At 47.4% G+C, this 24,870-nt stretch overlaps 1 protein-coding gene across 3 annotated transcripts in view; it reads left to right on the forward strand.

The window, feature by feature from the left end:
* Nucleotides 1-24,870, forward strand: part of PARP3 (poly(ADP-ribose) polymerase family member 3) — a 44,556-nt gene that overhangs the window by 11,940 nt on the left and 7,746 nt on the right. For all 3 annotated transcript variants that reach the window (XM_068253013.1, XM_068253012.1, XM_068253014.1), the window contains exons 2-9: nucleotides 510-727; nucleotides 5,439-5,576; nucleotides 5,953-6,150; nucleotides 7,453-7,579; nucleotides 12,005-12,228; nucleotides 13,768-13,926; nucleotides 19,047-19,133; nucleotides 21,474-21,651. In XM_068253013.1, the coding sequence (XP_068109114.1) occupies nucleotides 524-727; nucleotides 5,439-5,576; nucleotides 5,953-6,150; nucleotides 7,453-7,579; nucleotides 12,005-12,228; nucleotides 13,768-13,926; nucleotides 19,047-19,133; nucleotides 21,474-21,651 (1,315 nt within the window). In that variant the 5' untranslated portion in view covers nucleotides 510-523. The remainder of the gene's footprint in view (nucleotides 1-509; nucleotides 728-5,438; nucleotides 5,577-5,952; nucleotides 6,151-7,452; nucleotides 7,580-12,004; nucleotides 12,229-13,767; nucleotides 13,927-19,046; nucleotides 19,134-21,473; nucleotides 21,652-24,870) is intronic.

The raw sequence follows: 24,870 nt of genomic DNA on the forward strand, positions 1-24,870 counted from the left end.
GCGCTGGTGGAATTTGATACCCCCACCCAAGTAGCAGACAATGAGGAGAAGAGTACTGCCCTTCAGCTATCACCAGCTTGTGGTCAGGGGCCTCTCTTTGTCCACGATAGCAGAAAAGCATTTAGTATCGGCTAAATGAGCTGCCCCAAGCCATCCCACCAGCCACCCATGTGAACTAGCCGTAAGCTACGCACATGCCCAGTAGAGTGAAGCTGCTCATACGCGGCTTTTTTCCTCCATGCACGAGCAATCCACTCTGCTGGGCATGTGTGGTCTTGGCTCGTGCATGCCCAGTCCTGGTGCACCTGTCCATGGCTGAGAGCAAAGCCTGAAGGAACCTATTTGACTGGATCCAGGAAGCCTCTGGAACATCTAGAGGCTTCCCACTACTCAGGTAAGTATCTATCTAACGTTTTTTAATTGCATCAGGTGTACTTTAAATCTGCGCATCAATAGATTACCATTGTTCACTTCTGCATCTTATCATCCATTCTGTGTTCTATATGCAGTCTCTGAAGAAAAGATGGCTCCCAAGAGGAAGGCTGCAACCAAGACCCAGAGCACTAGGGGAGGCAAGAAGACCAAAGTGAAGGAGGAAGTGAAGGAAGAGGAGATTCAGGCCCCGGACCGCTTCCAGAGTACCGTACAGGCCTTGAAAGCCGCTTCCGGCAAGAAGGGGAAGGCCAAGGTAGACTCTGCCTGTACGCTGAATGCTTCTGGTTATGAGGTGAGTATTGAGAATGAAGAGTGCCGTTCCAGATATGTAAAGCAGCTCAGTTTTAATATGTTAAGCAATCCAGATGCAACGAGAGAAATAAGATTTCAAGAAGAGACTGAAAAATAAAGAGGGAAAATTGCTGGTCTGTTAGTTCGCAAGTCCTCAGCGACTGAAAGTTGTCTGCGCACACCCTGTTGCCTGCACACACCCAGTCACCATGAAATGCTCCACCTTCAGTTATGCAGGAAGCAGTGATGCTCTTCCGAGTAGCTACAAATTCGTAGCTACTCGGAACTGAAATGGTAATTGAAGTGGATCCGAGATAAACTTTTACTCATTGCATAATTGTGTTCCTTTCATATAGTTTATAGGGCATTCCTCAAGCCAAATACTTTTCCCAGAATGTCCTCCTGACAGCACCCCTCCTACGAGACTTGTCTCCCTCCCAAACTTTGGACAGGAAGCTATAAGATACAAAATTTGCATAATAGGCAGGCAGGAGATAAATATAAAGCAGACACTCACATGAGCCATTCAGTTGTTTTTCCTGTCCTAGACTGGACGCTTTGGAGGGTCTTCAGGTGCTACCTTGTTGGGCGGCAGGTGCAGCGCGGGCAGATGGAAGCTGAGCAGGGGTTTCAGTTTGTCCAGCGCACAGCGTATCGGAGGCTTCTCCGGGAATGGTCACGCGGAGAAATCAATGGACATTGCAGCGATTTTCCTGCGATCGCGTTTAGCACTTCTATAGCACTGAAACGCGATCCCCGGGATATCGCCTGAAAATGGGGCAGGCTACGCGTTTATGTTTGGCGATTTGCATTAATCGACGGTGATTAACGCAAATTGCCCAAGTGAGAACTGGCCCATAGGGTTTTACTACACTAACGCTTTAAAAAGCGCTAGTGTTTGAGCGTTTTGCCAAAATCGCCGGCAAGACGCTCTAGTGTGAATGGGGCCTAAGGGCTCATTTCCACTATCGCGAATTCGCATGCGTTTTTCCGCATGCAAATTCGCATAGCAATACAAGTGAATGGGACTGTTTCCACTTGTCAGGATTCCTTTGCGTTTTTTCTGTGCAGAAAAAAAATCGCATGGCAGAGCCATCAGAATTCGCATACCGCTATGCGAATCGCATACAATGTATTCAATAGGAAATTCGCATGAGGTTTGGGAATTTTCATGCGAATTCGCATAGAAACAATGGAAAAGCACACCAGCACTGCCATGGTTAAATTCGCATACATCGTCATCCGCATGCGAATTTTTACCGTGGCGATTCGCACCGCACAAGTGGAAATGCAGCCTAATACTTTTAGGGCTCGTTTCCACTGTAGCGGTGCGGAATTGCCTGGATTCCACTGCTGAAGAAATCGCATGCGGCTGCGTTTCCGCATGCAGATTTACCCGCGATTTTGCATGCGATTTCGCATGGCAAGGAGCCATGCGAATTTAACCATGTCACTGCCTGTGTTAAATTCCATTGGCTTTCATGCGAAATCGCGGGGAAATCCGCATGACAAAGCCGCATGCGATTTCCCTATAGAATACATTAGCGGCGATTCGTCCGCATTCCTGCCACACGCGAATCTGCACGACCCTGTCGTGCAGATTTTCCCCGCAACGAAAAACGCCGCCGCACACGTGGAAACAGCCCCATCCACTAACATTAAGTATGCGAATCCGCATGCAGTGCCCGCATGCGGATTCGCTATAGTGGAAACGAGCCCTTTGCCATAGACCCTGAACAAGCATGCAGTTCACATGTTCTGACTGAAGTCTGACTGGATTAGCTACATGTTTGTTTCAGGTGGCGCTGTAGCTCTAGTGATCACATAATGCTACTGGTGTCATTAAACATGTTCACGAACGTTAAGGGCAGATACAGGTGATCTAAGGAGTTAATAGGCTAGGTGGAAGTTAACACTGCGCTGCAGGGGAAAAACTGTGACTCTGTTGCTATGAAAGTTGAAAAATGACTGTTCAAACTCACAAGTTAGAAAGAAGCAGTTGAAAAACAACAATTTAAAAATTGGCAATTGAAAAATGACCATTGGCAAATGGAAGTTTAAAATCAACTTTTTTTTTAAAAAAAGTGTATCTTTAGGCAGGGAACACACTTGTCTTTCAGTTTTCTGTGTGCGTTTTCCTGCATACTTTTTCTGCACACCAAGTGTGTTTCCATGCAGGAAAACGCGCGCGTTTTTTCACAGAAGCTGATGTAATTGATAGAGAAAAATGACAAAATGTGCAGAATCATGATGCAGAATGTCAGTTTTTTTTCTGCGCGCGAACAACATATTAAGTGTGTACTAGCCCATTGATTAACACGAGTTTTTCTGTGCAGAAAACGCGCACGAAAACAGTCAAGTGTGTTCCCTGCCCTCAAGAAATTATTTCTGCTACTTGCTATTGCAGCAATCATTCACTTTTGAACAGGCACGCGGAAAGAGCACACAGTGGTGTGTTCATAGATGCTACATCCTGGAACCCAAAGGGGAGTTTTTTGGGATGTAGAATCTACATCCTGGAATGTCAAGTGGTTAAAGAGAGCACGAGGTGGGCAAATTTTTTTTTTTCTTAAAAACTACCCGATCCGGGTGTTAGTGGATCAGGTAGCCGCAAAAAACGCCGCTCGCATGGGCCGCAATAGCCCACCTTCACTTTGGTAACCTCTGGGTCAGGATGCTGCACTGAGAGACTGTGTTGTCTCTCATAGCATGCAGGGGGCGCGGCCAGGGAGAAAGAGCTGCCCAATGGCAGCTTTGGAAACCCTGCAGGAATGACCCTGGCGGGCGTTTTGAACAGGGAATCCCTCTCCCTGTGTTTACCTCTGAGATAGTGACAAATATTATTGCTAATCTCGAGGGGCTATACAGCGGCGGTGGGGGGGGGGGGGGGGTGCAGAGAGCGGCGGTGTGGGGACACAGAGGCATGTTACAAGGCAGAGAACATGTCTCTGCATCCCATCTGCCCCCTCAACCGCCCACCTCTGGTTCTCTTTTAAAGCAAACCTGAACTGCAATTAAGCTTACGAGATAATTGATTGTATTTTTAGAACTAATGATAAGTAGAAGATTAGTAACATAAGAGAATCTCATATTTTTATGTTTACTCTTCAGGACATCAGGCTAAATTCCATTAGCTTATTTGCATAGATAACCAGACTATTTTTTTTTTAACACTTGCAATGCAGAGTACACATAAGATGGCCATACATCAGACCACTTGGAGGCCGATCGAGGCCGATCGACCAATCCGATTCGATCGTTATAATCGGATGAAAATCGGTGCTGGCACGTGGATGCCCGACCGACAATGCGACCAATTTCGTGCCGAAATTGGTCGCATATATCAAGATGTTGGGCCAACATGCTCGATTGTGTACACAGTGGTAACGGCAATTGATATCGGGACGAGCGACGGATGCGATTAAATACCCGGCGCTTTTTCCGCTATGTATAAATGTGCTGTAGGTGTGTGTTTATACATTCTGTCCTGTGTCGCTGTGCTCGTCTGTCTTCTGCTACTCTTTTATTAGCCGCATACACGCGGTGCATAGCAGGCCGACGTGTAATGTTACGTGCCACGCCTGCAGCGCGTATGAGGCTAATGGAATAGAGGCGGAAGACAGACGGGCACCGCGACACAGGGCAGGTGATGTATAAACACACGCTTACAGGGCAATTATACATTAGAAAGTTAATGGTGAATACATCAAGTACCACCTGGGCCCCCTCTGCTCCAGGGCACCAGAACAGCTGCTATGGCTATTGCTACGCCTTTGGCAGCCACCATATGCCTCTCACTTGAATCGAAATACACTTGGCTGTTCTGTCATTTGAACTGGATGGAAAATTTTTATTTGATTCCAGAGGAATCGGCTGTCATTTTGGATGATGATCAATTTGCTGTTTCTGACATCAATCTCATTGCAACTTTGAGTGAACTAAACACATATTTGACAATTTGAATGAAATCTACCTGATGTCTATTCCTTTTTGATCAACATAGCAGCATTTTTTTTTATTTAAAAACAATGTATTGTTCTATTAAACCTGATGAATGTATGGTTACCTTCCATAGGACTAATACTATATGTACCTGTGTTTATCTCATCATGTCATGTCAGGTGCGCTTTAAAGTGTACCTGAGACAACATAAGTAAAAGATTTGATACTTATTCGGGGCTCCCTCCAGTCCCATAAGCACCCCTATGTCCCTCGCTGCCTTCCCGAGTGCCTCCGTTCTCCTTCTAGTGGTCCTGGTAATCTATCTCAGTTGCGCTAGTCGGTCTCTTCTGCACATGCGCAGCCCCCTCTGCACATGAGCAGAAGAGCCCGACTGGCGTGGCTGAGCCAGTTACCGGGACCACTAGCAGGAGAACAGAGACACGTGGGAGACGGCAAGGGACTTAGCGCTGCCTAGGGGGCTGAAGGAAATCCCGGGTATGTATCAAATCTTTTACCTTTGTCGTCTCAGGTACACTTTAACCTTTAGATACAGTCTTGAAGCTGTACAAATTACAATCAGCAAGACCTGCTTTCTCCATGTTCATAAACCAGATCATGCTGTCTATTGCATTGATCCCTGGTATATGGATGAAATTTGTAGTGACACGAGTACTTTTATATTTTTCCCAAGCTAATAGTATGAGTTTGCATTTCTATGTGCACATCCATACTCTGCTTTGTGCCACTCTACCATGTATTGTCTATTTCAGGTGTATGAGGACTATGACTGTATGCTGAACCAAACAAACATCGGCAACAACAATAACAAATTTTACATCATCCAATGTCTTCATTGCCCAGATTCGAAGCCGCCCCAGTACTGCACATGGAATCGCTGGGGGCGCGTGGTGAGTACTGCTGGGGACATCCTGTACTTTCTGTAGATAGTAACAATTGCTAAACATTATGGGAAATTGAACCTGTAAAATGGACGTCACATTAGTACCGCTCTAACGTTGAAGTCCAAGGTGCAGCAATAATGATGCCTGTACCAGGCATTGATTAATGCTAGTTTAAATCTAAAACTTTTTACTATTAGGATGGTCGCATTGGAAGGGGTTCTTTGCAGTAAGGGTCCTAAAGCCAGCTGCAGCGGGGATTTCCACTGCTGCTGAGGAGTTTAGGTGAGGGACGAGGATAGATATCTAAGTTGCAGCCATTTTCTTACCAATCCGGATCCTGGTCTGTAATATACTGGTAACATGAGGTTTCCGCTTTCCACAGGGGGAAGTTGGACAGTCCAAGGTTTCCACTTTTGGAGATGCAGCTGCGGCTACGAAAGACTTTGAGAAGAAGTTCAAGGATAAAACTAAAAATAACTGGTCAGATCGAGAGAATTTCACAGCACACCCTGGAAAGTACACAATGATCGAAGTGGAGCATGACGATGATGAGGAGGAGACTGGAGAGGCTGTAATCAAGGTGAGTGAACCCAGGAGGGACACAAAATGGCTTGGTTGATGACGGGGGGGGGGGGGGGGCAGTGAACAGGCAGGTATTTAAAGGGGAACTGAAGTAAGAGGTACACGGAGGCTGCCATATTTATTTTAATCAATACCAGTTGCCTGGCAGCTCTGCTGATCCTCTGCCTCTAATACTATTAGCCATAGCCCCTGAACAAGCATGCAGCAGATCAGGTGTTTCAGACTTTAAAGTCAGATCTGACAAGACTAGCTGCATGCTTGTTGCTGGTGTTATTCAGATACTACTGCAGAGAAATAGACCAGCAGGGCTGCCAGGCAACTGGTATTGATTAAAAGGAAATAAATATGTCCGCCTCTGTATACCTCTTACTTCAGTTCCCCTTTAAGATAGGTGAGCAAAGCACCGATAGTACCCTATATTATAAAAACAAGAAGTTTTAAATCAGGATGATACCATTTATTGGCTAACTACAAATGAATAAGAATAAACAAGCTTTTGTTGACAACAACTTTCTATATTGGTATGAGATTGATGATATATGAACTGTCTCAGCCACTCTAGCTGAACTTGTGAACTAAGAATTTACGATACCTCTGGGTCAATCCTAAATACCAGGTCTGTGAGCATGGCGTAAACAAGGATCCTTATCTTACCCCATTTAGATGGTCTGTTTGTATTAAGGCATCTTAATGACGTATTTATGCTTGAAAAAAATATCTGTTTTCCCTTTTGATGTTGCATGTATATAAGCTGTCTGTACCACCAGCTTGCAAACTAACAGGATGTAAACCTGACGAAGGCTGCAAGGCCGAAAGCTTGTTTATTCTTATTCATTTGTAGTTAGCCAATAAATGGTATCATCCTGATTTAAAACTTCTTGCTTTTACTGATGGCTAACACGGTACAATACCCTACTGCTAATATTATAAAAAAGCAGATCTTTGAATTGGCTGGATGTAGTGCAATACTGTCTCTGATTTGGGGATTTTTACTGTTTTTTTTTTGTTTTTGTTTTTTTTTTGGTAAACTTTTGGAAATAATATTTAGTCTTTGCCAATATAAGTGAAGAAGGTCCAGCTTCCATAGTCCCATGACTGGTGTGCTTTAAGTCTCTGTAGGGAGGTTGAGGAGGGGTGTAGAGAATCAGTGCAGCCAATCAGTGCGTAGGGATGTGTATATAGTGTAGCTGCATGTGGATTGGTTGGGTGCCAGTATTCCTCCTGAGCTGCTTTGGCGTGTGTGTGTGTTTTCTGTTCAGCATGTATCATCTACCTCCACCGCCCCCTATTTCCCCCACAGGCAGACACAGTGGATGGAGTAAGCAAGAAGGTGAAACCCTGTTCCCTGGACAAATCCACCCAGGATCTGATGAAACTGATCTTCAGCAGTGACATGTTCAAGGAGGCCATGCAGACCATGAATCTCGGTAAATGTAGAGATAATACTCCAATTAAAGGGCATTCCAGGTTAAAATGTTTAATTTCATTTTAGATGGAGAGTTTAAAGAACGGAGTGTAGAGAAATCCAATGTAGTGGCTCACCCACTTTATCCATCTATATCACCCCTCTACATGCACAGTACAGTACCCTATGTGCCGCAGACCTATCTTCCCTCATGGAGTCCCTTTATGTGCATCAGATTGGCATTTCTATGTCCAGCATCAGCTTCCTTTACATGAGCAGCAGCCCCTATTTCATATGTTGCCCCTCAAGTACAGCTGCTCCATCCTTCCAGCCCCTCAAGCACAGCAGCCCCCTGCTTCCAGCCCCTCAAGCACAGCAGCCCCCTCCTTCCATCCCCTCAAGCACAGCAGCTCCCTTCCTTCCAGCCCCTCAAGCACAGCAGCTCCCTTCCTTCCAGCCCCTCAAGCACAGCAGCTCCCTTCCTTCCAGCCCCTCAAGCACAGCAGCTCCCTTCCTTCCAGCCCCTCAAGCACAGCAGCTCCCTTCCTTCCAGCCCCTCAAGCACAGCAGCTCCCTTCCTTCCAGCCCCTCAAGCACAGCAGCTCCCCTCCTTCCAGCCCCTCAAGCACAGCAGCTCCCCTCCTTCCAGCCCCTCAAGCACAGCAGCTCCCCTCCTTCCAGCCCCTCAAGCACAGCAGCTCCCCTCCTTCCAGCCCCTCAAGCACAGCAGCTCCCCTCCTTCCAGCCCCTCAAGCACAGCAGCTCCCCTCCTTCCAGCCCCTCAAGCACAGCAGCTCCCCTCCTTCCAGCCCCTCAAGCACAGCAGCTCCCCTCCTTCCAGCCCCTCAAGCACAGCAGCTCCCCTCCTTCCAGCCCCTCAAGCACAGCAGCTCCCCTCCTTCCAGCCCCTCAAGCACAGCAGCTCCCCTCCTTCCAGCCCCTCAAGCACAGCAGCTCCCCTCCTTCCAGCCCCTCAAGCACAGCAGCTCCCCTCCTTCCAGCCCCTCAAGCACAGCAGCTCCCTCCTTCCAGCCCCTCAATCACAGCAGCCCACTCTCTTTTTAATGTAACCCTTGCAAGGGTTAACTGCCTCACACTTCCATGTACAGCCCTCCATGTGGAAAATCCAGCCTAGGCCAAATCTGTATGGCCTTTGAGTAGATACAGCTCTGAACAGGTTGCAGCATCATACCTGCCTGTTTCCCTGTTCTGATAACTTCTCAACAAACTGATTCTTCCCATGTTTTTCACTAAACTCTGCCCTTTTGTATGACATAGTTCCCAACCGTCCCGTTTTCGTCGGGATTCTCCCGATTTTGGGGGGCTCTCCCGGTATGAGCCCCCCAAGTCCCGGGCGGCTGTCAGTATTGACAGCCGCCCATAACAGGAGGGGAGCAGCGCAGTGGAGGGAAAGCTGTGGGCAGCGGCGGAGAAGGGGGCCATCTCCCCCCCAGCTCTCACCTTAGGGTGCTCTGCCTCCCTCGCTCTCCCCTCCGAAACTAAGTGTGGCGGCGCTTGGCAGCGGGCGGGACTTACCTTCCGTGTCGCTCCAAGCGCCGGCCGGAAGTTCTGGTTCTGCAGCCGCTGCTCTGGTCTGGATCAGACCAGAGTAGTGGCAAATCATCCCGCGCCGGCGACGAGACCAGACAGGAGACACGGAAGGTAAGTTCCGCCCCTCTGCCAGCCACCGCACGTAGTTCCGGAGGGGACAGCGAGGGAGGGAGAGCACCCACGGCTCTCCCTCTTCTCTGCGCTGCTCCCCTCCTGGGGGGGACACCTGGCTACCTATTCTGGGCACATATACACCTGCCTACATATACTGGCTACATATACACCTGCCTATATACTGGGACATATACACCCTGGCTACATATACTGGGCACATATACACCCTGGCTACATATACTGGGCACATATACACCCCCTGGCTACATATACTGGGCACATATACACCCCCTGGCTACATATACTGGGCACATATACACCCCCTGGCTACATATACTGGGCACATATACACCCCCTGGCTACATATACTGGGCACATATACACCCCCTGGCTACATATACTGGGCACATATACACCCCCTGGCTACATATACTGGGCACATATACACCCTGGCTACATATACTGGGCACATATACACCCTGGCTACATATACTGGGCACATATACACCCTGGCTACATATACTGGGCACATATCCCCCTGGCTACATATACTGGGCACATATCCCCCTGGCTACATATACTGGGCACATATCCCCCTGGCTACATATACTGGGCACATATCCCCCTGGCTACATATACTGGGCACATATCCCCCTGGCTACATATACTGGGCACATATCCCCCTGGCTACATATCCTGGGCACATATACACCCCCTGGCTACATATACTGGGCACATATCCCCCCTGGCTACATATACTGGGCACATATCCCCCCTGGCTACATATACTGGGCACATATACCCCCTGGCTACATATACTGGGCACATATACCCCCTGGCTACATATACTGGGCACATATACCCCCTGGCTACATATACTGGGCACATATACCCCCTGGCTACATATACTGGGCCCATATACCCCCTGGCTACATATACTGGGCCCATATACCCCCTGGCTACATATACTGGGCACATATACCCCCTGGCTACATATACGGGGCACATATACCCCCTGGCTACATATACGGGGCACATATACCCCCTGGCTACATATACTGGGCACATATACCCCCTGGCTACATATACTGGGCACATATACCCCTGGCTACATATACTGGGCACATATCCCCCTGGCTACATATATCAGAATCAGAATCACTGGGCACATATCCCCCTGGCTACATATACTGGGCACATATACCCCCTGGCTACATATACTGGGCACATATACCCCCTGGCTACATATACTGGGACATATACCCCCTGACTACATATACTGTGACATATACCTCTGGCTACACATACTGGGCACATATATCCCTGGCTACATATACTGGGGATATATACCTCTGGCTACATATATTGGGCACATATATCCCTGGCTACATATACTGGGGACAACTGGCTGTTTGTCATTATGTGCATTTACTGCTGAAAAGCTGTCTCTTATTATATGCATTTAGTGGTGAAAAGCTGTCTCTTATTATGTGCATTTAGTGGTGAAAAGCTGTCTCTCATTATGTGCGTTTACTGGGGAAACACTGTCTGTCATTATGTGCATTTACTTCATATTTTTTTATACAACTACATTAGCTGGTATAACTACATTACAGTTAGCCTCACCCACGGGCAGGGTATATGAGGGATATATTTATTAAAACATATAAGGGCATCAATATTAAAAAAAAAACTTTAAAAAACTTTATGGTTGGCGTGATTTGGGGGTGTGGTTAGGGGTGTGGCCTGTGTCCCGATTTCTAATTTTAAAATGTTGGGAGGTATGGTATGATGATAGTGCAGGAGACAGTCCCACTATGATAGATGCCGGGGATCTGAGAGCGGAAGTGCTGCCAGCTCAGACCAAGTCAAGGATTCCCTTTATATTGTTAGTAAAAGGGGAAGTTTGTAAGTCTTCCTCAGTGGAAGCTCTTTTATGAAAGTCTTGGGGAATTCAGACAGTCAACGAGCTGTTAAATACTGATGATAAATGTGCTTTAAAAGACAGCTCTGTTTTCTGTCTGTGAATCTTTGGTTTATCAGTGTTTTCAATGAATTACCTTTTCTCTATTGGTTCTCTTTGGTGCTCCCACTGCAGCCAATAGGTGTCACTGCGCTCTCTGCTCTCTGTCTACCTCTCGGTCTGATGCAATGTGCAGAGAAATGCAGCTCAAGAGAAATGTTGAGAGGATTATGACACCTAGTGGTGGCAAAGGGGAGTGCCGGATAGACCGGGGGGGGGGGGGAGGGGGGGTATTGGGAGAGAGAAGGTATGTCCCGTCACTCAGAAATGGATTAAGATGAAATGGGGCCCTAGGCAAGATAGCAGTGTTTGGCCAACCGCTGATGATCACCTGGCTTTTTTAATAAGATTTGGTGGGAGCTACCATCCACCAGGCCCCTATTTTCTCTTCAGGCCCTAGGCAACTGCCTAGGTTCACCTTGTGGACAATCAGTCACTGCGCCGCGCTGACCTGTTGATCTGGGTGGCAGAGCCAGGGGAGCATAGGATGGGGGCCCAGGTGGAAGAAGTCCACTCTCTTGCTTCCCCACAGGAGAGGGGGGTAAAAGTTTTGCCGGGGGATTCAGTCAGGCGTAGTTATACCCCTGCACAGATGGTAGCATCCTTGGAGCACTTAACATGGTAACATAAGCAAGCTCTGGTGGAACTTACAGTATGAATTTATAGGATTGGTGTTTTGATGCTAATTGATATGATTAATGGTGGTCCTCCACTTTTGTATGATAGGATGAGAAGATAGGATAACTGTGTGTTTTGCAGACATAAAGAAGATGCCACTGGGGAAGCTGAGCAAGGCACAGATAGCGAAGGGATTCGATGCCCTGGAAGACCTGCAGGCCGCACTGGACAGGAAAGCTAAGAAGCCAGAGCTAAGTGAGCTCTCTTCCCGCTTCTACACCATCATCCCACACAACTTTGGGCGACAGACTCCCCCTGTCATCGACAGCCTGGAGGTCCTACAAGCCAAGAAGGACATGTTACTGGTAAGGTGCTCATATTTATATACCTATGTACATATTCTGTTCTCTTATTTCAATAAAACAATATTAATGACTGAGCTGAATGTCAATTGGTTTTACGCCTCTGAGCACTGGCTGTGTTTTGCATGTTCTGTGCCATTCTGCCAGGTGTGTGTGTGTGTGTGTGTCAGTGTGTGTGTGTGTCAGTGTGTGTGTGTGTCAGTGTGTGTGTGTGTGTGTGTGTGTGTGTGTGTGTGTGCGCGCGCTGTCTCCTGGCCCTTAGAATGCTGCTCAGAGCTTTGGAAAACCTCTGGGAGAGGTTGAGAGGATGATCATGTCATACATGGGGCAGCTTGGTGAGAGACTAGGCTGGCTATGAAATCATGGTACCTGTGGCATCTCAGTGCGATTCTAAACCTGCCATGATCACAGCTGATGGCAGTTCAGTGCAATTGTAAGGCTGTTTATTACACCATACAAAGGGTGTTCTTGCCAGGAATCAAACTTGGGACTGTAGTGCTGCTTTATTAAAGTACACTTTAGACACCATGCTGCTCTTAATCTAACCTCCTAACAAAAATCTACCGTAAGGCCAGTTTTGGGGGAAGCCCTTTAACCTGCCATTGTGTATAAGACCCAAGAGCTCAGGTGCCAAAGTCCCGCTATTTTATGTGGCCCTTGGAAGCTATAAATGTCCCATCTGGAGGAGCACACCGGTGAGTGTTTCTGGTTGAAACATTGCCACGGTACCCCCCATTAAAATTAGCATGGAGCCCCCTCTTTGGATCCAATCTCCATGTGGGAAATACAATGCATCTTTCTCCCCCGCCCGCCCTCTTTCTGGCATCCTCTCACATTACAGAGTAACACAGCGGAGCAGTGTAACATTTACCTGCTCCAGTGCTGCGTTGGATCGCCTCTGTTCTTCCCAGCAAATGCATACTCTGATGCATACCTCCAGCTCCTGATCACGTGACATGCATTCAGAGTCAGAAGTAGGCAGCAAAGTGTGTGGGGCTTCCGGTAAGAACAGAGGACCGCCAATGTAGCACTGGAGCAGGTAAATATTACACTGCGCCCTGCACTACTCTGCAGAAGGAGGAAAAACACATATACACACACACACACACACACACACACACACACACACACACACACACACACACACACACACACACACACACACACACACACACACACACACACACACACACACACACACACACACACACACACACACACACACACACACACACACACACACACACACACACACACACACACACACACACACACACACACACACACACACACAATTTGGCCCACGAATTAGACCATATTTTAGATTTTGTCCCCTTACATGATTGAGTTTGACACCCCTCCCTACAGCTTTAAGTCAAGAGTCTATCACTTGGTGACCATGCTGTCACAGCTTGCATGAGGCTCATTGGTGCAAAAACACATTTCTGGTGGAACGGGTCCTATTTAGGATAAAGGAGATTGACTGACTGTTCTCTGCTCTTCTGTGTCCATCTTCTCAGAAGGCTTCCATCTCTCTTGTAGGTCTTGGCAGACATTGAGTTGGCCCAGACTCTGCAGGCTGATAAGGTGAAGCAAGAACAGGAGACAAAATTGGAGGAGGTCCCTCATCCATTGGATGTGGATTATCAGTTACTGAAATGTCACCTGACCTTACTGGAACCTAAAACAGAGGAGTACAAGGTAAGCTTGTGTGTGTGAGAAGTTCTGCTTACTGGCTGAGCGACCAGGACGGCAAGCCTTTTATCAAGAGAGAACTAAACAATCGTTCCATGCTGGTTTATTTCTAAAGCCTATCCTCAATGCTCAGGACCACCATGAAGATTTGTGAAAAGTGGTGGTTCCAGGAATAGTACTAAAATCTAGATTACTCTTTCCCTTATTACAAAAATATTTATATATACATTTGTAGTTTTATTTTGTGCTGTGTCTGTCACTGTTCGGAGATATTTTAACTTCCTGTTTGGACAGGAAGTGAGAAAAATGCTCACAGATGGGGGACACAAAATGACAATAAAAGGGGAGGTTATTAGTTGCCCGGGGGAGGGATATTACGGTAGTTGTGGTGGGGAGTTACTAGTTGGTGGGGGGGGGGGGGGGATTTCTGTGAGGATAGGGAGAGGTTAGGTTATAGTGAAATATCGGCTAATATTGAAGGTATTTTACTATATCAATCAGGTAAATCTACTAATATTCTACTACTGCAATTACACTATTTACCCTTTTATCTTCTACCCTTTTCTTTCATTTAATGCTGCGCCTAAATTAGCACACGGCTTTTTTAAGTGTATGCCTACTGACTTGTATCCATTGGGAGAGTCCATTGGTGAGATCTCTCTACCATAGTTCTTGACTGTGTTTTTACCCACCTTGTGGTATTTCCCATCCTTCTGTTGTAGTATTCACAATCTTTAGCTTCTGAAAGAAATGACTTAAAGGTGGCCTGATTTACATTTATAAATACATCCAAGAGCAATATAAAAGCATGGCAAATTAGCTCTTTATTCCTAGGTCTGTACAAAAGACAAAGGGACATGAGTTAGTGGAAAGGAGAATTTACCTCCTATTTATACAGGAATTAGTTATGGCAAAATCTTTACTTGCATTTAAAGTGATACTAAAGCCACTGGAACAAAAAGAAAAGCAAAAGTCACATACCTATGGAGAGGGAAGGCACTGGATCTCCTTGAACCTTCCCTCTTCTCACCCAGTGTCTCCATTGCAGGTATCTGACCAACTGGTCGAACATGCCCTCCGCGATCCTCAGAAGGCTTCAGAAGCACTCGTGGGACAGTGAGAGCTCTGTGAGATCCAGGACCATATGCAATTAACTTTTTCTCCTCAGTTTTCTCCTAAGAGATAATTTTTCATCTTCTATTTAAAGTAACCTCGGCAATTTGCAATTGAAAAAGTATCAAAAAATAGGTGAAAAAGTACCTATCTTCACAAAAAATAAAGTCAAAATTTATTTTTTGTGAAGACTCTTATTTTCAACAATATGAACAGATAGAAAAAGAACAACAAACAGCGTTCATAAATGACATGGGATCACAAGGCAATACATATCGGGCATAGCTTTACATCATAGGTATATTCTGATAAGACAAGAACAATGTGCAATTATGGGCCGCTAGCCAGCGCGGCTGGCAAATATAAAACAGATTACCGTAAGTAATATTCTGGACTCCTTCAAAAATGGAGTATCATTAAATAGGATCGCGCATCTCCATAAAACACTGAAAAAATTGAAAGACAATCCTGGACCCAACATGGAACATACACCAGAGATTGCCAGAGTAGAATAAACCTAAAGAGAGTACACACATACCTATATAGCATCGCCCATGCTAAAGAGCCTGACCAATCTGATAGAGAAAGATGAAGCGCTAAGAGCCATAGCCAGATATGACAGAAAAACAAAAAAAAGGAAAAGGAAACCAACAAAGGAGAAGAGCAGAGAATAGGGGAAAATCCAGAGGCCACCGCAAAGACTAGAAATATTCCCAGAAGCTATCAAAATTATTTTGAGAATCTTCTTGCTTGCTGGTTGTTTAAAAATCATTTTATTGAAAAGTTTGAAAATATCTCAGGAGAAAAAGTTAATTGCATATGGGCCCAGAGTCTTCCCTCTCCATAAGTATCTGACTTTTCTCATTTACTTTAAGGGGGGCTTGTATGCATTTTTACTGTGAAGGGCATCCACAGCTATGATTGCTAGGTGTAGGAAAGTGATACCTTCATCTAGCCAGAAGAGTTTCTGTCTCTGTTGGTTTTCCCTCCTCTGGATTGAGGTGTAGTGATGCTAAAGCTGGCCACTAACGGTCCAATTTCTAGCGAAAAAACGTTCGAGTGATCAGAAATTCTGATCGGATTGGTTGTAAATCTCAGTTGATGGGCACAATCCAGTGGCGGCCGTGCAGGCCGTGCCGTCGCACGAGGGCCCCTGAAATTCCGTTGCTTCAGGGGCCCATTAAGTATTGCTGTTTTTTTTTAATTTATATTTTTTATTTTTTTCCTGGGGGGCCCCGACTCCTATCCTCCCTCCCTCACCTCGGGGGGGCCCCCCTCCCGGTATGCGCGGCAGGAGAGCGACAAATACAGGAAGTCTCCGGGGCTCCAGGCAGGCGCTAGAGGCTCAGCGGCCGCTTGGTCTCCGATGTCTCCAACTCTGTATACTGCTCGCTACTAAACCAGGAAGTAGCGAGCAGTATACAGAGTTGGAGACATCGGAGAACAAGCGGCTGCTGAGCCTCTAGCGCCTGCCTGGAGCCCCGGAGACTTCCTGTATTTGCCGCTCTCCCGCCGTGCATACCGGTAGGGGGCCCCCCGGGGTGAGGGAGGGAGGGTAGGAGTTTGGCCCCCCACCCGGCTACCTACCTACCCGACTACCTACCCACCCACCAGGCTTCCTACCTACCTACCTACCCACCCAATTACCTACCCACCCACCAGGCTACCTACCCACCCAGCTACCTACCTAACCACCCACCCGGCTACTTACCTATCTACCGACCGGGCTAGTTACCAACCCACCCACCTGGCTACCTACCCACCCACCAGGCTACCCCGCCACGCACCCGGCTACCTATCCACCCACCCACCAGGCTACCTACCCACCCGGCTACCCACCCACCAGGCTGCCTACCTACCTACCTACCCACCCACCCACCCACCCACCAGGCTACCTACCTACCTACCGGGCTAGTTATCAACCCACCCACCAGGCTACCTACCCACCCGGCTACCCACCCACCAGGCTGCCTTTCTACCCACCCACCCACCAGGCTACCTACCTACCTACCGGGCTAGTTACCTACCTACCCACCTGGCTACCTACCCACCTGGCTACCCACCCACCAGGCTACCTACCTACCTACCCACCCACCAGGCTACCTATGGCTACCTACCCACCCAGCTACCCACCCACCCACCAGGCTACCTAGCTACCTACCCACCCGGCTACCTACCCACCCAGCTACCTACCCACCCACCCGGCTACCTACCCATCCACCAGGCTACCTACCCACCCAGCTAAGGGCTACCTACCCACCCACCAGGCTACCTATCCACCAACCCACCAGGCTACCTATCCACCCACCCACCCATGGGAGCTGCGCGCCGGATGGAGGCTGGGACAGGAGGTCTGCTGCTGCAGGTGAGTAAATGTGTTTTTTTTTTTTTTTTGTTTTTTTTTTAATTTTATATTAGCAGGTGTATGTTCTGGGCAGCTCTGCCACATGATTGCATGTATTTTCTGGTCAAATCTGCCGACACGATTGCACGTATTTTCTGGGCATATCTGCCGACATGACTGCACGTATTTTCTGGGCATATCTGCCGACATGACTGCACGTATTTTCTGGGCATATCTGCCGACATGACTGCACGTATTTTCTGGGCATATCTGCCGACATGACTGCACGTATTTTCTGGGCATATCTGCCGACATGATTGCACTTTTTTTTCTGGGCATATCTGCCGACATGATTGCACGTATTTTCTGGGCATATCTGCCGACATTATGTGTATTTTCTTGAGAAAACCTGCACAATTATGTGAATTTTCTGGGGAAAGGGTCACCAAAACTTGGGCCCACTGTCTTTGCGTTGCACTTTTCAAGGGAACCTGAGGTGAGAATAATCTTGAGGCTGCCATATTGCTCTCCTTTTAAGCAATACTAGTTGCCTGGCTGCCGTGCTGGTCCTCTGCCTCTTATTCTTTCAACCATAGACCCTGAACAAGCATGCAGCAGGTCAGGGGTTTCTGACAATATTGTCAGAACTGAGAAGATTAGCTGCATGCTTGTTGCTGGTGTAATTCAGTTTATTACTGCAGCCAAATAGAGCAGCAGGGCCGCCAGGCAACTAGTATTGTTTAAAAGGAAATAAACCCTTACCTTGGTTTCGCTTTAAATTGCAGTTAGCTCCGCCCTCATCCGGTCATTGCCACGCCCATTTTTTGCCGCGACGCGTAAAGGTTCTATCCACACCCATTTTTTGCGCCGCAGGTTATAGCCACACCCATTGTTTGCCGCGACGCACTTCGCGTGCCGCAGGTCGTAGGGGCCTGCAATTGCAATTTTGCACAGGGGCCCACTGCTGGCTGTTTCCGCCACTGGCACAATCGATAATGAACGATTATAAAAACAATCGTCCGATTGAATTTTCGGCGAACCAAAATTTGAATTTTCTTGTTGGTCGTGATAGATAGGAAACAATGATTGGTTAGTTGATGGTGTAGTGAACGATTTTTCGTCCGATCAAAATTTCTGATCGCTCGAACAATTTATTGCTAGAAATTGTACCGTTAGTGGCCACCTTAAGGCGGTTGAACTTGATGAACACTCCTTTCTTCACCCACAACAAAGGCTTCTGGCAATAATCTGGCCTGTGTACAAAAGCCCCCGACTGACACCCGGCCATTGATTCGCCAGGGGGATCAATTTGTCAGAGCAATGGCAGATAGCTTTGTTCTCCCTGTCCGCCGCATGATGTCACTTCAGTGCCCCCATTGCAACTATGCGTCTGTACAGCCCTTCGAGCCCAGCAATGTCGCCCGATTGATTGGGCGCTGATCCTCATCAGGTGACATCCATCTAACATGTTCACTAGCCGAATGTAGCTGTGTAACATAAATTAATAATCCAGCTGGAAGGTGGCGGTAGTGGTGGGGCCGCAGTGGGTGTACAGAGTACAAAGCCTTAAAACTGCATACAGTTTGTGATGAGACGTGTGGTGGAACCAAACGTTTATTGAAACATTAGATCTTGCCCCTCTGTTGACCTTACTTTTCTTGTGTTTCAGGTGATAGACAAGTACTTGTCGAACACTGGACCAAGCTGGCGGAAACTGAAGATCCTTGATGTCTGGCGTGTGGATCGAGATACTGAGGTCAGTAATAGGTTATCCAGTCCTAGATTGACTATTGGGCCACTCCAGCATTTTCCAGAAGGGCAGGTGTATCAAAAGGATTGAGGTTTATATGGTGTGAGTTTGTCAAGCATCCTGTGTTTCGCCTGTGATAAACTGAAGTTCTGCCAATGCACTGATCCTGCGAGAACATGTAAGGACTTCTATCAGTTTTACACTCCCAGTTTAGAAATTGTGAGCTTGCACAAGGGGTGATACAGTAGAAATCCCGTTCTTGTCGACACCCGTTAGTGGGGAGATTAGTGAATTGATCGAAGTCCCCATATCAATGATCGCTGGCATCAATGAGATGCCTGCAGTCATTGTAGCACAAAAAAGTAACACATACACACATTACTTCCTCTTCTGGTACAAACAGTATGTTCAGGAAGAAAATATGTGAGGACATCTTGACATCTTGTGGCCAAATAATAAAATTACACCTGCATACACCTTTATTTCGAAATAAAATTTTGTCGCCATACATTGTACTAGTGAAATATTTTAAACGTTGCAATAACTGGGTCATATGGGCAAATAAAATGTATGGGTTTTATCCAAAGTAGAACGTTTTATTTTAAAACTATAATGGCCGAAAATTGAGAAGAATTTTTTTTTTTTTTCTAATTTTTTTTCTCTTATTATTCCCATGAAATTGCATTTAGAATAAAAACATTCTTGGCAAAATGTACTACCCAAAGAAAGCCTACTTGGTGGCGAAACTAAAACCCAAGCTATAGATCATTTCATTGTGATAAGTAGCTATAAAGTTATTGGAGAATGAATGGCAGAAGCGCTGACGGGTGACAATTGCTTTGGTCCAGAAGCGGAAAAACCCCTTAGTAGGGAAGTGGTTAAGATGAAATTGGGCTCTAGGTAAGGTAGTAGTTTTGACTCACCCTTGTGGTCCTTTTGACAATTTTGAGATGGGAGAAGGTGTTAGCTAGGCCCCTTGACACCCAATAGGCCCAAGGCAGCAGCCTAGGTTTTCTTGTGGATGTTCCAGCGCTGGCCAAAAGTAAAGTGTGAATATTCAGTGGTCAGTGCAGATGGCAACACATTTAGGGCTTGATGCGCGCAAAAGTCCGCGAACGGCCCTTCACGTGCTAACTGTTTAGCACGGCTTTGTGAATCAAGCCCTTAAAGGACAACTGTAATGAGAGGGATATGGAGGCTGCCATATATATTTCCTTTTAAACAATACCAGTTGCCTAGCTTTCCAGCTTATCTGCCTCTAATAATTTTAGCCATAGACCCTGAACAAGCATGCAGAAGAACAGATGTTTCTGACAGATAAACATGTCATATCTGACAAGATTGAAATGTTAGAAAAGTTCCTGCACCAATGCAACAGAAGTGACGTGCCAGGATCCACTCTGGAGTAAGAGTAAACGATTATGATACTTCAAGATCCGCACCGTCAGTACAAAATGGTTTATTGGAAGTTAAAACATAAACATGTTAAAAAGTATGGGTCCGGCCAGATGACGCACAGGCGTTTCGGACTCTCCTGGTCCTTTCTCAAATCCTCAGAGACCCATACTGTGGGTCTCTGAGGATTTGAGAAAGGACCAGGAGAGTCCGAAACGCCTGTGCGTCATCTGGCCGGACCCATACTTTTTAACATGTTTATGTTTTAACTTCCAATAAACCATTTTGTACTGACGGTGCGGATCTTGAAGTATCATATCTGACAAGATTGGCTGCATGCTTGTTTTTGGTGGTATTCAGACACTACTGCAGCTAAATAGATCAGCAAGGCTGCCAGGAAACTGGCAATGTTTAGAAGGAAATAAATATGACATCCTCCATATTACTCTCACTTCAGTTGTCTTTTATAGAGCAGATGGGCAAAACAAAGGGCAGGTTCAGAAACCATAAGAATCCAAAAAACAAACAAACTGTTCAGATGTGTTATGTGGGCACCAATTACAGAAACACATGCAATCTTACATGGACCAGTAAGAACACTTATGCTTGATGGGCATACCAAATCTACAGATGTGTCGCATTTAATGTTCCTTCTCTGCAGTATTCAAAAAGTCCTCTAGGTGGTGAAATTACATCATATGCCTATATTATAATATGATATAAGCGCTCTGCAACCTTTCTCTATATTCATGGGCAAATATTATACAGTTTTTCAGAATCCAAAGTTTTAAAGAAATGTTGAATATGTTCACTTGAATTTATTTATTCTGTAGATAAATAGTACAGTACAGGCCTTTTATGTCCAAAGGTTGTAGAATTACAAGTCCTAGCATGCCCTGCTCTCTTCCACTGTTTTTAATTAGTCTCTCCTGTTGTCTCTTGTCACCACAGGAGGACCGGCTCAAAGAGCATGAAGACATTGACAACCGCCGCTTGCTGTGGCATGGCACCAATGTAGCTGTAGTGGCAGCCATCTTGAAGAGTGGCCTGCGCATTATGCCCCATTCAGGAGGACGTGTGGGCAGAGGGATATACTTTGCCTCAGAGAACAGTAAATCAGCAGGATATGGTAAGACACCAGCCATCAGCACTGTGAGAAAACGTTAATACAGCAGTCCCCTGGTATCCTGGAACTCGGGCAACTGGAAGTCTCAACTAACCGGCATGTGCTTTGGGGGGTTTGCAGCAGTGGCGTACCTAGGGCATTTGACACCCGGTGCTGGGTATTAAAAAGACACCCCCCCCCCCCATTAAAAAAAAAAAAAAACAGCAAATGTGGCATGCTAAACGTGACACGGCGGGTAATGCCAGGTGTAGGCTCGCTCCCCCCCCCTAAAGTTGTCCTTAGTATAGTATAGTGGCACCAGTATAGCTAACAAAAAATGGGTGCGGTTATAACATGCGGCGCGCATTGCGCGCCGCGGCGAAAAATGGGCGTGGCCATGACCGGATGAGGGCAGAGCTAACTAATTTAAAGTGAACCCGGGATAAGAGTGATATGGAGGCTGCCATATTCATTTTCTTTTAAACAATAGGCAGCCCTGCTGATCTATTTGGCTGCAGTAGTGAACTGAATTACACCAGAAACAAGCATGCAGCTAATCTTGTCAGTTCTGACAATATTGTCAGAAGCCCCTGACCTGCTGCTTGCTTATTCAGGGTCTATGGTTTAAAGAATTAGATGCAGAGGACCAGCACAGCAGCCAGGCAGCTGGTATTGCTTAAAAGGAGATAAATATTGCAGCCCAATATTATTCTCACCTCGGGTTCCCCTTAAAAGTGCAACACAAAGACAGTGGGCCTTTCCCCAGAAAATTCACATAATTGTTCAGGTTTTCTCAAGAAAATACACGTAATGTGAACAGATTTGACCAGAAAATAGTTCAATCATGTCGGCAGATTTGCCCAAAAAACACGTTCAATCATGTCGGCAGATTTGCCCAAAAAACACGTTCAATCATGTCGGCAGATTTGCCCAGAAAATACATGCAATCATGTCGGCAGATTTGCCCAGAAAATACATGCAATCATGTCGGCAGATTTGCCCAGAAAATACATGCAATCATGTCGGCAGATTTGCCCAGAAAATACATGCAATCATGTCGGCAGATTTGCCCAGAAAATACATGCAATCATGTCGGCAGATTTGCCCAGAAAATATATGCAATCATGTCGGCAGATTTGCCCAAAAAACACGTTCAATCATGTCGGCAGATTTGCCCAAAAAACACGTTCAATCATGTCGGCAGATTTGCCCAGAAAATACATGTAATCATGTCGGCAGATTTGCCCAGAAAATACATGCAATCATGTCGGCAGATTTGCCCAGAAAATACATGCAATCATGTCGGCAGATTTGCCCAGAAAATACATGTAATCATGTCGGCAGATTTGCCCAGAAAATACATGCAATCATGTCGGCAGATTTGCCCAGAAAATACATGCAATCATGTCGGCAGATTTGCCCAGAAAATACATGCAATCATGTCGGCAGATTTGCCCAGAAAATATATGCAATCATGTGGCAACCTGGCCAGAAAACACTTCAATCATGTAGCAGACCTGGCCAGAACAGTCGATACACCTGCTAATATAAATTAAATAAAAATTTACTCACCTGAAGCAGCAGCAGACCTCCTGTCCCGGCCTCCGTCCGGCGCGCAGCTCTCACGATCCTCTGCAGCCAGCAACTGAAACTCCCGCGGTGAGAGCAGGGCTACGGGAAAATGGCGCCCGAAGCCCTGCATTGCAGACTCAGTCTCCAGAGCAGGGCTTCGGACGCCATTTTACTGTAGCCCTGCTCTGCCGCTGTTGGAGCTGCGGGCTGCTGCTGTCAGTGAACTGACACAGCGTCTATTAGACGCCGAAAATCAGTTCACGCTGGGGGTGCTTGGACAATATTAGGGGGTGCTTCAGCACCCAAACCACCCCCCTGGCACCGCCACTGCCCCAGTATAGCTAGTATAGTTGCCCCAGTATAGCATAGTGGCCCCAGTATAGTTTAGTGTAGCATAGTGGCCCCAGTGTAGCATAGTGGTCCCAGTGTAGCATAGGTGCCCCCAGTGTAGCATAGTGGCCCCCAGTGTAGCATAGTGGCCCCCAGTGTAGCATAGTGGCCGCCAGTGTAGCATAGTGGCCGCCAGTGTAGCATAGTGGCCCCCAGTGTAGCATAGTGGCCCCCAGTGTAGCATAGTGGCCCCCAGTGTAGCATAGGTGCCCCCAGTGTAGCATAGTGGCCCCCAGTGTAGCATAGTGGCCCCCAGTGTAGCATGGTGGCCCCCAGTGTAGCATGGTGGCCCCCAGTGTAGCATAGTGGCCCCCAGTGTAGCATAGTGGCCCCCAGTGTAGCATAGTGGCCGCCAGTGTAGCATAGGTGCCCCCAGTGTAGCATAGTGGCCCCCAGTGTAGCATAGTGGCCCCCAGTGTAGCATAGTGGCCCCCAGTGTAGCATAGGTGCCCCCAGTGTAGCATAGTGGCCCCCGGTATGAGGGAAGCTTGGAAGGTGGGGTGGCGGGGTCCCCTCCTTCCGGCGCTTCCCCCTCCTAATTAGCAGCAGCCAGCAGCTTAGCGAAGCGGGCGGGGAGGACTTACTCACCTGCTCCAGGCGATGGCGCATAACGTCATCCTCACGTGACGCTGGTCTCTCTGTCGCTCACTGTGCTTCCGCAAATCAGGAAGCACAGTGGGCGGTGGAGAAGGTGGAGACCAGCGTCAGGTGACGATGACGCTATTTGCCATCGCCTGGAACGCAGGAAGTAGGTGAGTAAGTCTTCTCCGCCCGCTCCTGCCCGCTCATCAAGCTGCTGCTAATTAGGAGGGTGAAGCGCCAGAAGGAGGGGACCCAGGTGAGGGAGGTGGGGGGTCCGGCCCCCCTCCCCGCCGCTTTCCCCGCCACCCCTCCTTTCCGGGTTGCTTTCCCCCTCCTGTCCGGCCGGCACAGGCCTCTGTGGGGGCCTTGATGACACCCCCTGGGGCGCCCGACACCCGGTGCGGGGCGCCCCATGCCGCCCTATGGTAGGAACGCCACTGGTTTGCAGAAACTGCTTACCGAGCCTCCAGGCGTTTTTTCTTCTATCCATCCTGCAGCTCCCTTCGGGCTTTCAAGTTTTCATGTGTGGCTCCTTCAGATGCGGCTTAGGTGACACGCCAGGAGTCGTACACAGAGGACGCCAGAAAGCCACTAAGAGTTACAGGAAGGGTAGAAGACGCCACCTGGAGGCTTGGTAAGTATTTTCTACTGCATTTCTGGGCTGCCTCCCCCCCATCCGCTATGCAGGGGAGCATGCTG

The sequence above is a fragment of the Hyperolius riggenbachi genome, chromosome 9, assembly GCF_040937935.1.
Source record: "Hyperolius riggenbachi isolate aHypRig1 chromosome 9, aHypRig1.pri, whole genome shotgun sequence".
NCBI lineage: Eukaryota > Metazoa > Chordata > Amphibia > Anura > Hyperoliidae > Hyperolius > Hyperolius riggenbachi.